The sequence below is a fragment of the Trachurus japonicus genome, chromosome 20 (assembly GCF_045865225.1).
Source record: "Trachurus japonicus isolate A0001 chromosome 20, Traja_1.0".
Classification (NCBI taxonomy): domain Eukaryota; kingdom Metazoa; phylum Chordata; class Actinopteri; order Carangiformes; family Carangidae; genus Trachurus; species Trachurus japonicus.
The window spans coordinates 16,679,368-16,692,626 of record NC_140926.1 but is presented as its reverse complement, the minus strand read 5'-3'; the positions used below and the strand labels follow the sequence as shown (position 1 = coordinate 16,692,626).

Genomic DNA, 13,259 nt, shown 5'->3' with positions numbered 1-13,259 from the left:
CTATGACTATAGGGATTATGGCAATAGGCGAATTTGCCAAAATGTTGAACTATCCCTTTAATAAAAATAATTTGTTTAACAAGTATGTTTTATGTTTCAGGCCCCCCTGGTCCCAGAGGACCAAGAGGGGACAAAGGTCCTCAAGGACCATCTGGTCAGCCTGGCCAAAAGGGAGAGAAAGGGGAAAAGGGGTCTCCAGGGATACGAGGACCCAGAGGAGAGCCGGGCATTCCAGGTCAACCAGGTCTGCCCGGGTTGAAGGGTCTGCCAGGCGTACCCGGCAGCCCAGGGTCCAAGGGCTCCCGAGGGTCTGGAGGCAGGGCCGGACCTCCAGGAACTAAGGGAGAGCCAGGTACTGCCGGTCTGCCCGGAAGAGATGGACAGCCCGGCCCTCAGGGGGCACAGGGCCCACCAGGCATCAGGGGCACAGTAGGACCAGCTGGGGAGCAGGGACCAAGGGGACTACCAGGACCAGTGGGGCCTCCGGGACCACCGGGACTACCGGGACAACCAGGAATCCAGTTCCGGGGGCCTATGATTCCTTTGGGCCCCGTGTCGTTGCAGGATGAGGCAGTAGCTCCTACGCTATGGCCCCCCGGTAAAGCTGCATTTATTGATTTAGGTAGTCCTATATTCTGTTTATACATAAATTTGATAAAATAAATTAATTTGCTTCTGTTGTAGATTGTACTTCATGATGTTTGCACACATCACAGTTTGTGTGAAACCAGGAGCTGGTTAGTTTATCTGAACTCAGAGACCAACGTGATACTTGTCGGTTTATGTAATGAAATTGCTGATTGCTCATTGTTTTGCAGGATGTCCTGCCGAGTGGCAAAACTACAGAGAAAAGTGCTACTTCTTCTCCAAGGACCTGTACAGTTTTGATGATGCAAAAGCACAATGCGAATCAAAGTCTGCTACTTTGCTTATCATCAGTGACATGGAGGAACAGGTGACTGGTTATGATTTGATTTTTTTCATCCTGAAACCAAAACACAAAATCCGGGAATGTGACGCTCTGTAATGTGTGAGGTAATTTCTTCTTAAATGACTCACTGCTTCTCCTGTCCTCATGTGACCTCAGAGGTGGCTGAAGAAGCAGATATTTGGAAAGGGTTACTTCTGGATGGGCCTGACCGACAGGGAGGAAGAGAGCGTGTGGCGCTGGCTGGATGGGACCGAACCTGTTTTCACGTCAGTACTTTCATAGAGAAGATTTTCTGTTCTTGGGGCTGGATATTTTGTTTCAGAGCAAAATCTTGCTTTCCAATGATAATAATAACAAGCCGACAGAGCATAGAGCACCATTAAGCTGTAGGTTTTCAGTTACATGAAATAACACCAAATAAACATTCAAATTCCTGTGAAAATCTCAACTTTCTGGTTCTCTCTGATTGCATTAACTTGCATGTAAAACTCAACTTCTCAATTTCTGCTGCCTCTTCAAACAAAACAAATACTTTCAAATTCACCCAGTCTTCATTTACACAAGGTCATTCAGAGAGAGCACTTCTCTGTCTTTGTCTTTACTGGACAACAGATGAAAAAAAAATCAAAGCTTTCCAAATTGCAACACAGCTTTAAATATAATCTGAACTGATTGGGACAGAAGCCAAGTTAACACCAAGTCTTGGAAGCGAGAGGAACAGCCAGTGGTTCAAATTTCTATTAGGTGATCCAACTTTGATTTTTTTCCAAGATTATTCTGTTATTCCCTGTCCCACCACTGTAGTTTTCCACCAGAGCCGAAAATGAGATTGTGTAAAATCTGATGTGTGATCGCCCCCTGTTGTTTGCCTGCAGGAAGTGGAAGCCAGGTCAGCCTGACAACTGGGGCCATGGTCATGAAATAGGAGAAGACTGTGCAGGTCTCATCCATGAAGGGTTATGGAACGATTTCTACTGTGAAGACCTCATAAGCTTCATCTGCGAGAAGGATATGGACACCTGTACGTCCATTTCTGTTTTGCTCCACATCTGTTTTTGTCTTCTTCTTCCTCTCCACATGCCCCTGTTTTCTTCAATCTCAAGGATATTTTCCTCAGACGTGTCCTAATGTCACTCTGTCTCTTCCTGCAGCAACGACAGTTGGAACGCAGCGACGTCCTGACAGCAAGTGAAAGCGAATCTTGCAGTGAGCAGCTAGACTTCACCCATGTGGCACTGGTCCACTGACACGGCGCATGGAGAGTCCATACGGAGAGAGCAAAGGGACAAATTTGAAATGAGCCCAGGGCTGCAGCAGCAAATGTCTCAACCGTGCTTAAGAGACGCCTTTCTCCTCCAAAGTGAAGCCAGCAAGTGCAATACAGCAGAGCAACCAAAGAAGGAGGATAATCTGTTTTTTTTAAACTACCAAATCATCCATGTATATATATACTGGTTATTTTAAATATATTTTATAAAACTGTATTCCACGTGCAACTGAGTATCTGAATGTATATATCATTATGCAACTTTTTATAGGAAAATATAAATGTCTATGAAGCCAAATGGACTTACCGTAGTGCTTTTCATGACAGGTAATTGTCTTAAAGTGAGAATAAAAGGTGCAAAATGATGCACAAAAAATATGTTGCTGATATGCTATCTTTGAGGAACTGGTATCTAACCTCACGAATGTCTATATAGCATTTTTCTTTATACGAGTAGGAATAAATTAAGTACTTAACACATAAATACAGGAGAAAGTGCCACAATCAGCTTGAGTTTTAGTCCAAAACATCAAGTTTACATTTATACTCTTGTGTATGATACAGTATTTTGTGATTATGAGATCTATTTTTCCAATTTACCTATGTTTATATATAAGAATCTGTGGAACCTACCTACAAATAAAATGTACCATTTTCTGCACTCAGGTATTTCCTGTTTTAAAAAAAACACTTGATTTTCAACACTATGAAAGATGAAGGAAACACTCAAAAATAAATACATAAAACCCAAGGGACGAGTGTGTTTGTTGGCTCATTTATACACTTCACACTCAAATCCAGAGATCTGGCATCAGATGTCTGGTGTTTGATTTCAGTGTGATACTGTAGTTCAGCGTGAAGGTCATCACAAAACTCTCCAGAGTATTGTAGAATTTAGTTTATTGACTTTGCACAAAAAGGTATTTTCACATTTCTATTGCTCTTCTTGAAAAATAACGTTTTCCAGTGATTGTTTTGACATCGACTTTTATCGTTTTTTTTTGTTTTTTTTCTCCTCTTAACCCAGAGTATAAGCAAAGCGGTTGATTTTCTTCGATCGCCACGGGCTATGCAGTTCATTGACTAACATTTCCTCTCATTTCATTTCACATCCTGTCTTTCCTGCTTTAGGGTCAACTCCAATCACAGTCACTCCTTCAGCTGCACAGAAGATTGAAATGATCTTACAATAGCACCTTTAGTCGGAGGGAATCTAACTACCTCTCTATCAACACGGACATCAGATTCTGTGTTAAAAAACAAACACAACAGCGCTCACATGAATTTAAAGTGTAGCCTCACCTACAGCGGTTTTGTTCTATAGAAAAGCTGCAACTTTTCGAAGGCTCAAATTAGATTAGGACGCACTCCTGTAAATGAATTTGACATAGTAAACAATAAAGCAACACAAGAGAATGCAGGAGCTGAGCCAAGCAGACAAAACGTTAAGTCGGAGCTGTGCTTGCTCTAAGTGATACAGTGTGTGAATAAATTATCTTTAAGAAATATGCTTGCTATTACCTGCTTTTTTTCACATTTACAAAACAAACATACACAAAAGAAGCAGCATATTGTCTAAATGTCAATTTATTGTTGAGGTATGATAGAACTATTGATATTTTCTCTTTTGAAACCTTCTCTTGTACAGCCACACTGTGTTTATATAAAATCTGTGGTGGAATAAATTATAAAAACGCCAATTGTGTTGATTTGGGGCAATACTCAAAAGTAACAAACTTACAATCTTCTTCCCATGATTCATTTCACATTTCCATGGAAGCTTCTCATTTGCCTCCTTCCTCTTCAGGGTTGCAGTGTAGTGGCTCGTATCTTTTTCATTATCAGTGCATGTTTCAGGCTGTGGGACTTCAGTGCAACAAGATGCTGTAAGGCTGGTGGGTGAATGACGGACTCAGGATCTCTCTACGCTGAGCCGCAGCACTGGGCTTCTGATTCAAGCTCCAGCAGCAACAGTGGGACTGTAAACATGTTTCCAATATTACAAGTGAGATCCTGCGGAGAAAAACACCCAGGATCTCGCGCTTGTTGCTATTATGGCTCGGTTGTCGCTTTTCGTCAGACAGGTCGTCATCTCTCCCTGTCCTGTGCAATGAAAAACGTAGCAGCCGACGGTGCTAAAGATGGAGATGGAGATGGAGATGAGGCGTGGGTTGGTGGGTTGTTGGTGGTGGGTGGGATGGTGGGATGGGTGAGGGCGACGTGGTGGCAGGCTGGCTCAAACAAAGGCATGAGGTGGCGCTCTGTCTAGTCGTCCTTCTCCACTATGACTTCCCCGTGAAGCATCTTTCTCCTCTGCCGAAGCATGTGGAAGTAGAGCTGAGGAAACACTGAGGGAGGCAGAAAAACAAACAGGATCAGTCACACTAGTTTATTATGTGTTTGTTGTGACTGTAAATGGAGCAGAAAAGCTTCATTACAAAGCTTTAAATGCTGGTGACAAGTTACTATAAACATCTCTGTTCATAATTCAGCTGTTGTTTCATGTGTCGTATATTGGTATTGGCAGGTCTACAGGTGATATTGATTCCTCTATATGTGATGATTTCTCCTGGCAAACAAGGTGCCACATGTCAATCAATTAATATGAATCATTGTATAGTTGCTTATAGTAGAAATGGGAACATGATTCAGTTACAAATCACTAGACAGGATTGTTTAATGGAGGGACTAAACTTATGCCTTGAACTCTTGTTATGTATGTGTTTCGCAACTGGTTTCTCTAGAAATTTTACACTAAAATCAACCATCAATATGCAGTATGAGCAATATAAAATTAAATGCATCATAATGGATAAGTGTCCAGTCCCATTTTACAATACAAAATAAGAAAATTACTCCTCTCTTATTTTGAAACGTAGAGCAAAACATACAAATTCCAAGGAAATGTGTGATGAAAAAGCAAAAAAAAAAAAAAAAAAAGGACTTCCTCCCTCTGGTCTGATGCACAAAACCAGTTTATTATACAGTGGTTTAAACTTGATTTTCATCTCTTGTCCTTTAAATGGGACAGTGTATTCTTCTAGACTTAGCTCCACATGCCTTTAATATAACGTGCAGAGTGCGGGACTGAAAATGCTGCTTACGTGGGATGTAGGACAGCATGACGATGATGAGGCAGTAGTAGTAGTCAAACGACACGTTATATTTGTTGGGAAGCCTCATGGAGTACATTCCAGTTCTGCGCACGAACGGTAGAGCAGCATAAATGGTCAGAAGCTCTCCAACGACTCCCAGGGGGTACAAGACGATGAAGAGGTTGTATCTGGGAGGGGAAGAGAGACGCACGCCGTTCCACTCCAGCAGGGGCCATCAACACGCTGTCACACACACACAACTGCAACCCACACAGTCCTGCAGAGGACGTTAACATACTTCACATGCAAGAAAACACACAGTGCTGCGACTACCATGATAGGGAGGGCCGAGGGAGGAGGGGCACACAGTGAGATGAACAATGAACACAAGCTTCCCCACGTAACACTGCAAAAATCCCACTTTTACACAGAAGCAACCAGTATGTCCACGGTGGAGAATGAAAAGAACACATTTAATACATGGATCCTTTAGCTCGTGGCTCCAAAACAGCAACTGATTTAACTCTTGAGGATCTCTACTAACTATGTCTTAAACACAACACGTAACTCTACTTCCTGTTTGTATTCCCAATTCAAATAATGAATAAAACTGATCATGATTAAAATATTGGTCCATTGACATCAACAGAGAATCAAATGTAGCTGACTAACTATATGATTTATAGATATGAGTATGTACAGTAAAGGGGGTGACACATTATAAGGGAGTGGTAGGACTATGATGGAGGAGAAAATGGAGGTGAGATTCTTGGAAAGATTTGAGGTCAAATTAAAGGGATAGTTCACCCAAAATTCAAATTTCACTCATTATCTACTCACCCTCATGTCGACTAAGGGCTGGGAGAAGTTTCAGAGTCCTCCGTGCCTTCTCTGAGTTACAGCGGGGCTCCGTGCAGCACTGCATGTCCATATGACAGTTGCGAATAGGACTCACTTTTCTTCGTCCAAAAAGACACACTAAAAGAACATCCAAATATCTCCATACTGCTCGTCTGTAATGACCCTCTTGTATTGAAGCCCCAGCATGAGAAATTGTTCAGAAAAAAATTAAATAAGTATATGTTTTAAGCGTGTTTGTAGTGCTGCGCCGAGCCCCGCTGTAACTCAGAGAAGGCACGGAGGACTCTGAAACTTCTCCCAGCCCTTAGTCGACATGAGGGTAGATAATGAGTGAAATTTGAATTTTGGGTGAACTATCCCTTTAATTTAGTCTGGGAGGGTATTGTCATTTCGTGGACAAGTGGTCAAGAGACAAAAGACTTTGGCAAAGAAGATATTCCTGTCCCCAAAAAGGAGACCAAGTCTTTGATTCTACTTTTAGGCATTTAGATTTTAAAATGACACGTTATTTCCCATGTACCGTGGCCTGTAGTGCAGCAAACCAGCTGGTGAGGAGAGATCGCCAATCCTGATGATGGGCGATGACTGAGGCTTGGACAGAGATCTGGGCTTCCCCAGTGAAAAAGGATTTGGTTTGGCACAGGGCAAAGCTGCAGGATCAGGTTGTGGCTGCAACTTGTGCCTCCGACAACTGTGAGCAACTGAATCGTTGCACTAAATGGCTGATTACTACGGTGACAATGGCTACATTTTTAAAAAACTTGGCAAAGACACTTAAAAGCACACACGCGAGCAGCGCTTCATTCACAAACGTCAGCAGATAGGAGTCGTTCAGCTAGCTGCAAGTTGTTTACGGTGCAATTCGGCTTTGCTTTTATAGCTTAGCAGACAAATTTAAGAACGCCACATCAAAACACAGCCCCGTAAAAGTCAGAAAAGAGCTGTTAGGGTTGTTTTTATGTGCAACTCAAAATGATCCATGAATTTCTTGTCTGTCTATTGTAAATGTCCCACTGCACAACAGTGTGAGGTCGCCTGTGCCAGCCTGCAGCGAAGCGAGGTCCCTCTGATACGATATGTGCCATGACTCAGGGCTATAGGGATCCTGTATTTAGCCAAGACCACAGCAAAGGCTCGGGGGAGCGTCTCAGCGGATGTGAGAGAAATGTTGGGTGAACATTCCATGACCAAAACAGATGGGTCTTAAAAACAGGAGCAGCTGAACATGAGCCCCCCTCCCTCCGAGGGCCTGGCGTCTCCTCCGTGCTTAAAGAAAGACGTGAGTGAGGGGGCAGGAGGGAGAGCAAGTGGCTGTAAGTTGCAAAAATCCAAAACAAAAAGAGAAATGCGAACAAAAGCCGACTGTCCTCTGATGGGACCACATGTTGGACTAGAACAGAAGGAAAGTGGACAGGTCGCTGACAGGCCTCCAAGGAAGAGACAAGAGCAGAGTCTGAGCTGGTAAATAAGCTGATGTAACACGTAAACTTCACTATTCTGAAGCGAGATAACTCCGTCTGGCCTGTAAGATGCCAAGCCTGTGTGTTGGACGCCTATCAATGTGTACAGCTGACGTTCTTCCCAAGGACTCCGATTTCAGCTTAGCTACTGTAGTGCAGAGAGAGACATGCAAGGCCAGAGTGCCACTCACAAGCACTTCTCATACAGTAGTAAGCATGATGATGTCACTGTGCAGCCCAGAAATGTGTTCATCACCACATTTCACTGACAGCCACCAGATATGTCTCATATTATTGTTTCCGTTGCTAACAATTAAGGATTTACTGTCGATTTTTTTTTTCATTGCTAAAATGATTGTTTTTCTTTTTCATAGTCAACCAAATGTTGAAAAGATTATTCGTCAGGCTGTTCTCTGTCACATCTGCTTTGCATTATCAGTACAATCGGAGCACAATGTTAGCGGTTAGTTCGCCCAACATCGACAGAGAATGGCTAACGAGGTGTTAATCAATAAACACACACATGCTCCTTCTCTCTGCGTGAGCCGCGGCGATACTTAATACACAACACAGGGCTGAACTACTTCCTGATGTAAAGCCGGTCTAGGCCCGGGGGGTTGGGGAGCATGCCAGGGGTGAAATCGCCAGATCAGGCCCACATGCTCAGACACAATGTCCCGACACTGTAATGACAAATCAAGCTCATCCCCGGCCGCGGCTAATGGCATCTCCACCTGGCCCATTTGATGAAGTACGGCAGGTGGTGGAGCAGGTTGAATGTGTAGTAGGAATATCTGGTAATCTCTGTCATCGTCCACACAACCAGGAATAGGATTACGCTTTCTTCGTTCTGGATCTTCATTAAATTCAGAGTGAGGAAGAGGGGAGATGTTTACATGACAAATGCTGCTCTTACTGGTTTACACGCTGTGCAAAATGTGCGGGAGCAGACACAACAAACAAAAACACAACTATAATGAAGCAATGAATGTAAAAAAAAACAACCTGTGAGAGTAAAACTTTCAATAAAAACTGTAATTTCTCACTGAGACAGTAATAAAAAATTCTGTTTCCATCTGCTTTACCTGTCTGATGCTATTGGTGATGAACCAAACCATGAATATCCGTGAACACACTTGAACCCCGGTTACGATCACAGAAGTCCTCACAATTCCTGCAGCAGAGCAAGAGAAAAAAAAAAAACACATTTACGGACGAACAAGTGTTTGTGCATATGAGAGCTTAAATCTTAGCATAAAATGAGCAAAATGGTCACATACCGATTGCACAATGTCCCACCTGTAAGAAGACACACATACATTTGTTTATGTAGTCATTATACTATATCATAATTTTTCTATGAGCATGATCTGCCAGTGTTTTCATTCTGAATTCTTACCTCAACTAACGCAAAGGTCTGGAAAAACTTGAGTGTCCTTGCTATACTTCTGTACAGACCCTTGTGTGTGCCTTTTTGGATGTAGAAGCGCATCATTGCAATGGCTAAAACCAGCCACCTGCAGACAAAACAAAGAGACAAAGAGAGCCTCATTTAATGGAATAAAACTCACGTTATTATTCAGATCTGTGTGCAACAGTGCAGTAATGACGGGATTTAATCTCAGTGCCTTCAATTGTGTGAAAAATGTTCACTCATACTGTAGCTCTTCTGTTTCAGCTCTATTACATGGACCTTGTCTTTGTTTTTGCAGTTGAAGTGCAGTACACAGTACACTTCAGATCAATACCAAATCCCACATATACTGTATGATGCACTGGTGATATGCTGCTGCTTTATTCTCTCGTGCCAAACAGAGCGGGTTCTTCACATCTACAACCTCTGGCCTAAATCTTACCGGTTTCTGGAACTAAAACACAGGAGCAACAAATGTGGAGATTTAGGGCCGAGTGAATATTCCTAATTTAATCAGACTAAGAAAAACAAATGTGCTATTGAAGTGCAGGTAAAATGCCCCTGAACTAAAGATTCACTGATGATTGAACCATTGCTAAAGTGACCAGACAGGATGATTAAGAATGACAACTTTTTAGTGTCATTACTTTACTTCCATATCTTCACTTCTAAAACCAAACTTTTACAGCTACTCTTCAACATATTAGATTAAATTAAATTACATTTCAGTGCTGACTTGAATTAAAGCAGAAGTAAGTGGTCCGGTCTTTTTCGCTAATGCTGCGTTCCAGGCAGGCTTTTGAAATCGTAAATTACAGCTTCAAGTCACAACTTACGACTTTGTAGCGTTCCAGGCAACCCACTCGTGTTTTTCCGACCTGTTTTACCGGTGAAAGTCACTATAACGGCCACTCGTAACTTCCGACCGGTGAACTCGTACCAGATCGAACTGGTACCACTTCACGGTCGGAAAAATACGAGTTTCCTTGAACGCACCATAACAGTCCTCGTCCCTACGTCGCCACATTCACGGCGTCCCCTGGCTGCACACACAGCCCTGCATGCCGTTCTCTCTCCTCATTGGATAAAAATTGTAGGATACGATAAATGTTTTCTCCTCGGCTCAGAGCAGAGCAGAGGGACTGAGAGACCCGTGTTTCGGTCCAAACACTCTATGTAAGTGATTACTGTCGGAAGATATAACTATTTAAGACTTATATTAACACAAATATATCACTTACTTCTGCTTTAAGGTTTAAAGGTTTTTGTTATTGTTCTTTATCTCTTCACTTGATCCACAGTGGAGCTGCATCTGTGAGTTTTCTCTTTTTTTTTCAGGGTTAGGGTTTAAAATGACATTATTTAAAATTAGTTGTTTGCATAGAAGAATAGAAAACAGAAGAGTCCGAAATATTTGTAAATTAAAAGAAGGAATCAGCAAATGTTTTTGTTTGTTTGTTTTTTACATAAATGACCACAATAATTATTAAAACTGTTCACTTTTTAATCACTCAACTACAGACTTTAGATAAAATGTGTGATTATAACAACTCAGTTTCCATCTAATAAGCACTAATATAGCATAACAAGGAACACCAGATATTAGCAAGTGCACAAACTACAGTACAGCAGCTGAACTGTTGGGGAGCAAAATTAAACATTAGGGTTTACATTAAGTAAGCCTTTACTCAATCTGTGCATGTATCAGTACACAAAGCACCTTGACAACATCCTGTACCTGTATAAGAAACTCCACTCACAGAACTGTTTGCACACTCACTGGTCCTAACTACTTTGGATTGGATAGGACTTGCAATTTATTATCATAACCTGCTGAATACCGATGCTGAATAGTTAAAAATGCCAGTTGCTTTTTATAATTCTTTGACTATCTATAGTCCTATCTATAATCCTAAAACCCAAAGATATTAAGGTCACATTCATTTAGCATAGCAGAAAAATAACCTCATTTGGGAAGCTGAAACTGTCACTTAAAAAATATATATTTCTCAAGGAATCAACTAATCATCTCGGTCACAGTTGGATAATTAAAGTTTGAGCTGATTTGAGGTTAAAGGCCTGTTCTATTCTGTATGATGCCCTTTGTTTGTGATCATCACAGTGCATGTAGCAGTGATGGAAAGTCAAACTTTAAAAGACACCATCTTTCTGCTGACACTTTGAAATCATTGCTTTTCTACCTCATTGTTAATGCACATGATAAGTTCACAGTTCTGTAAATACAGTTTGTCAAACAGAGCTGCAACAATTAACCTTTTTTGTTGAGAGAATGATCACTATTAAACTGTTAATTTGCAATCAAAAACTTACATATAGACTCTCTTTCTAGCTTCTACAACATGTGACTGCTCTGATTCTCAGTGTTTCATAGTGAACTGAACATCTTTGAGGTTCAGAAAAACACAAAAAGACTGAAAATAAGAATTAGATGTAGCCTTGGTGGGAAATAGCCTATACAATAATATACGTTTTTATACAAGTGTAGGCCTGTCTCTGTGATGACTGACAGTCTGTCACTCTTATACACACATCATGTCATGACGGGTGGATTATTGTATGTATTCCGGTGGAGATGAAGCTGTAAATAAAGGTGTAGTCACTGCTGACGCACTGAGCCAAAGTGGAGGCGCGTTTAGTCCTTATTGATCCGGTGAGAGCCACTTCACTGACCTGACAGCTCTGTTGGATTTTTCTCTACAGTGAGAGTGACATGAGCACACAATGCACTTATTCCTAACGTATTTGAAGAAGACACACGCAATCTCCGTTCAATCCGCAAAATGTTATGTTGTTATTGAAAAATCTGCCCAACGAGCAATTCACTGTCCCAGGCGTGAGCTCCAGTGTCAGCGCACTCCGGCTATACTTATCACTGCAACTGTCTGAAGCGCTGTGGGCCTCGACGCTGACACCGTGCAGTCAGCCCTATTTGGACACAGCTGCAGCGCCAGTCTGTCACTTTAACCCAACGCCATTCATTCATTTTCTACCTCTCACACGAATACTGTTTACATTTTTATTGATTTGTTTTACTATCAAAGTGTCCACTATTGTTGTTTTCCCATGTCCGGTTTTGACGGTGCGCGGTGAAACCCCCGGCGAGCTGAACAGGCACTTTCGGCTTTGACTTGACACAGACACACAAGTCCTATAAACAGCAACACACGGTTACCGCTTTCAGAGAGCGGCGAACTTATAAGCTTTTCTTATTAATAGGCGACAGGGGCGGAATTACAGCACGTACCCGGCGGTCATGGCGATGTTGTAGAAAGTGAGCCATGCGGTAGCGACGGCGCTTTTCGCTCTCTTCTTGTTGTTGTTTTCCTTCTCCTCAACCGCGCCGTCCTCCTCGCTGGACGCCATGGTACCGGGGGCAGGGTGGGGAAGTCAGGAAGGGAGCTGACAGCTGGGGCTGGTAGGGAGGGGAGCAGCGGGGTCATCCATCCATCTATCCGCCCACGGATCCCCCCTCTCTCGCGGGACTAGTGCTGCAACAAGTGCGTGGCCTGCCGGTGGATCTGGTAAAGCCCCTTCTGTGATATAAGACTTCAAAAGTCTAATCAGTACAATATTTCCCCTAACATACTGGAAGCGCTGATTTCTATGGCTGCTCATTATGCATAACTTATATCAAATTATTTTCTCATGGAACTCCTATTCCTCCTTCCTTTTACATTTGCATGAGTGGGGAAAAAAATTATAAAGAGCAGGTATTGGTGTCCATTGAGGTGTAGAAATAATACATTTAGATTTAGATGGGTCATAGCATATTCATTCATCAAAAATAATCCACACTTATTTTAGGTTTGCTAAAAACAGAGTGAAACTATAGGTGTTCCCATTTTATCCTACACTCACAACTGAATAGTGTTTTATTTATATAAAAGCAAACATTTTAGATATTATCTACTGTGTGTTATTCAAACTGCAGGGGGCCACTCCTCTTACATAGAATCTGAGATTTGCTTTAGTATGGTAACATCATGATAAACCTGAGGATGGAGAAGCTTAATGATGAGGTTTGGTTTTATAGCTCTATTCAGAGCTTGTCATTCTCAAGCTGACAACACAGAGTCTTGTGCCCCCCTCCCACCTTAACCACCAAGTCCATCGCTGTTTTGGCCATTGCTTTTTCTTTGCTTTTGCATTCCAGTGGAGTCACACCACCAGAGCTTTAGTGCTGTAGTAAATGTCGGCTTAGGTGCAAAAT

The 13,259-nt window shown here is 42.1% G+C and overlaps 2 protein-coding genes across 2 annotated transcripts in view; one reads left to right on the top strand and one right to left on the bottom strand.

Moving 5' to 3' along the window:
- The window catches only part of LOC146966736 (collectin-12-like), a 38,292-nt gene extending 35,342 nt beyond the window's left edge, over positions 1 to 2,950 (top strand). The window contains exons 6-10 of the mRNA XM_085762596.1: positions 101 to 598; positions 819 to 955; positions 1,088 to 1,197; positions 1,807 to 1,952; positions 2,083 to 2,950. Coding sequence (XP_085618722.1) covers positions 101 to 598; positions 819 to 955; positions 1,088 to 1,197; positions 1,807 to 1,952; positions 2,083 to 2,123 — 932 coding nt within the window. The 3' untranslated portion in view covers positions 2,124 to 2,950. The remainder of the gene's footprint in view (positions 1 to 100; positions 599 to 818; positions 956 to 1,087; positions 1,198 to 1,806; positions 1,953 to 2,082) is intronic.
- A 131-nt stretch (positions 2,951 to 3,081) lies between these two features.
- hacd1 (3-hydroxyacyl-CoA dehydratase 1) lies at positions 3,082 to 12,429 on the bottom strand. Its single transcript, XM_085762597.1, has 7 exons — positions 12,294 to 12,429; positions 9,014 to 9,131; positions 8,895 to 8,913; positions 8,700 to 8,788; positions 8,349 to 8,470; positions 5,303 to 5,481; positions 3,082 to 4,546 (listed from the first exon to the last, which is right to left on the bottom strand). The coding sequence occupies exons 1-7, from the start codon at positions 12,410 to 12,412 to the stop codon at positions 4,464 to 4,466; spliced, it is 729 nt and encodes a 242-aa protein (XP_085618723.1). The 5' UTR covers positions 12,413 to 12,429; the 3' UTR covers positions 3,082 to 4,463.
- Positions 12,430 to 13,259: the final 830 nt, after the last annotated feature.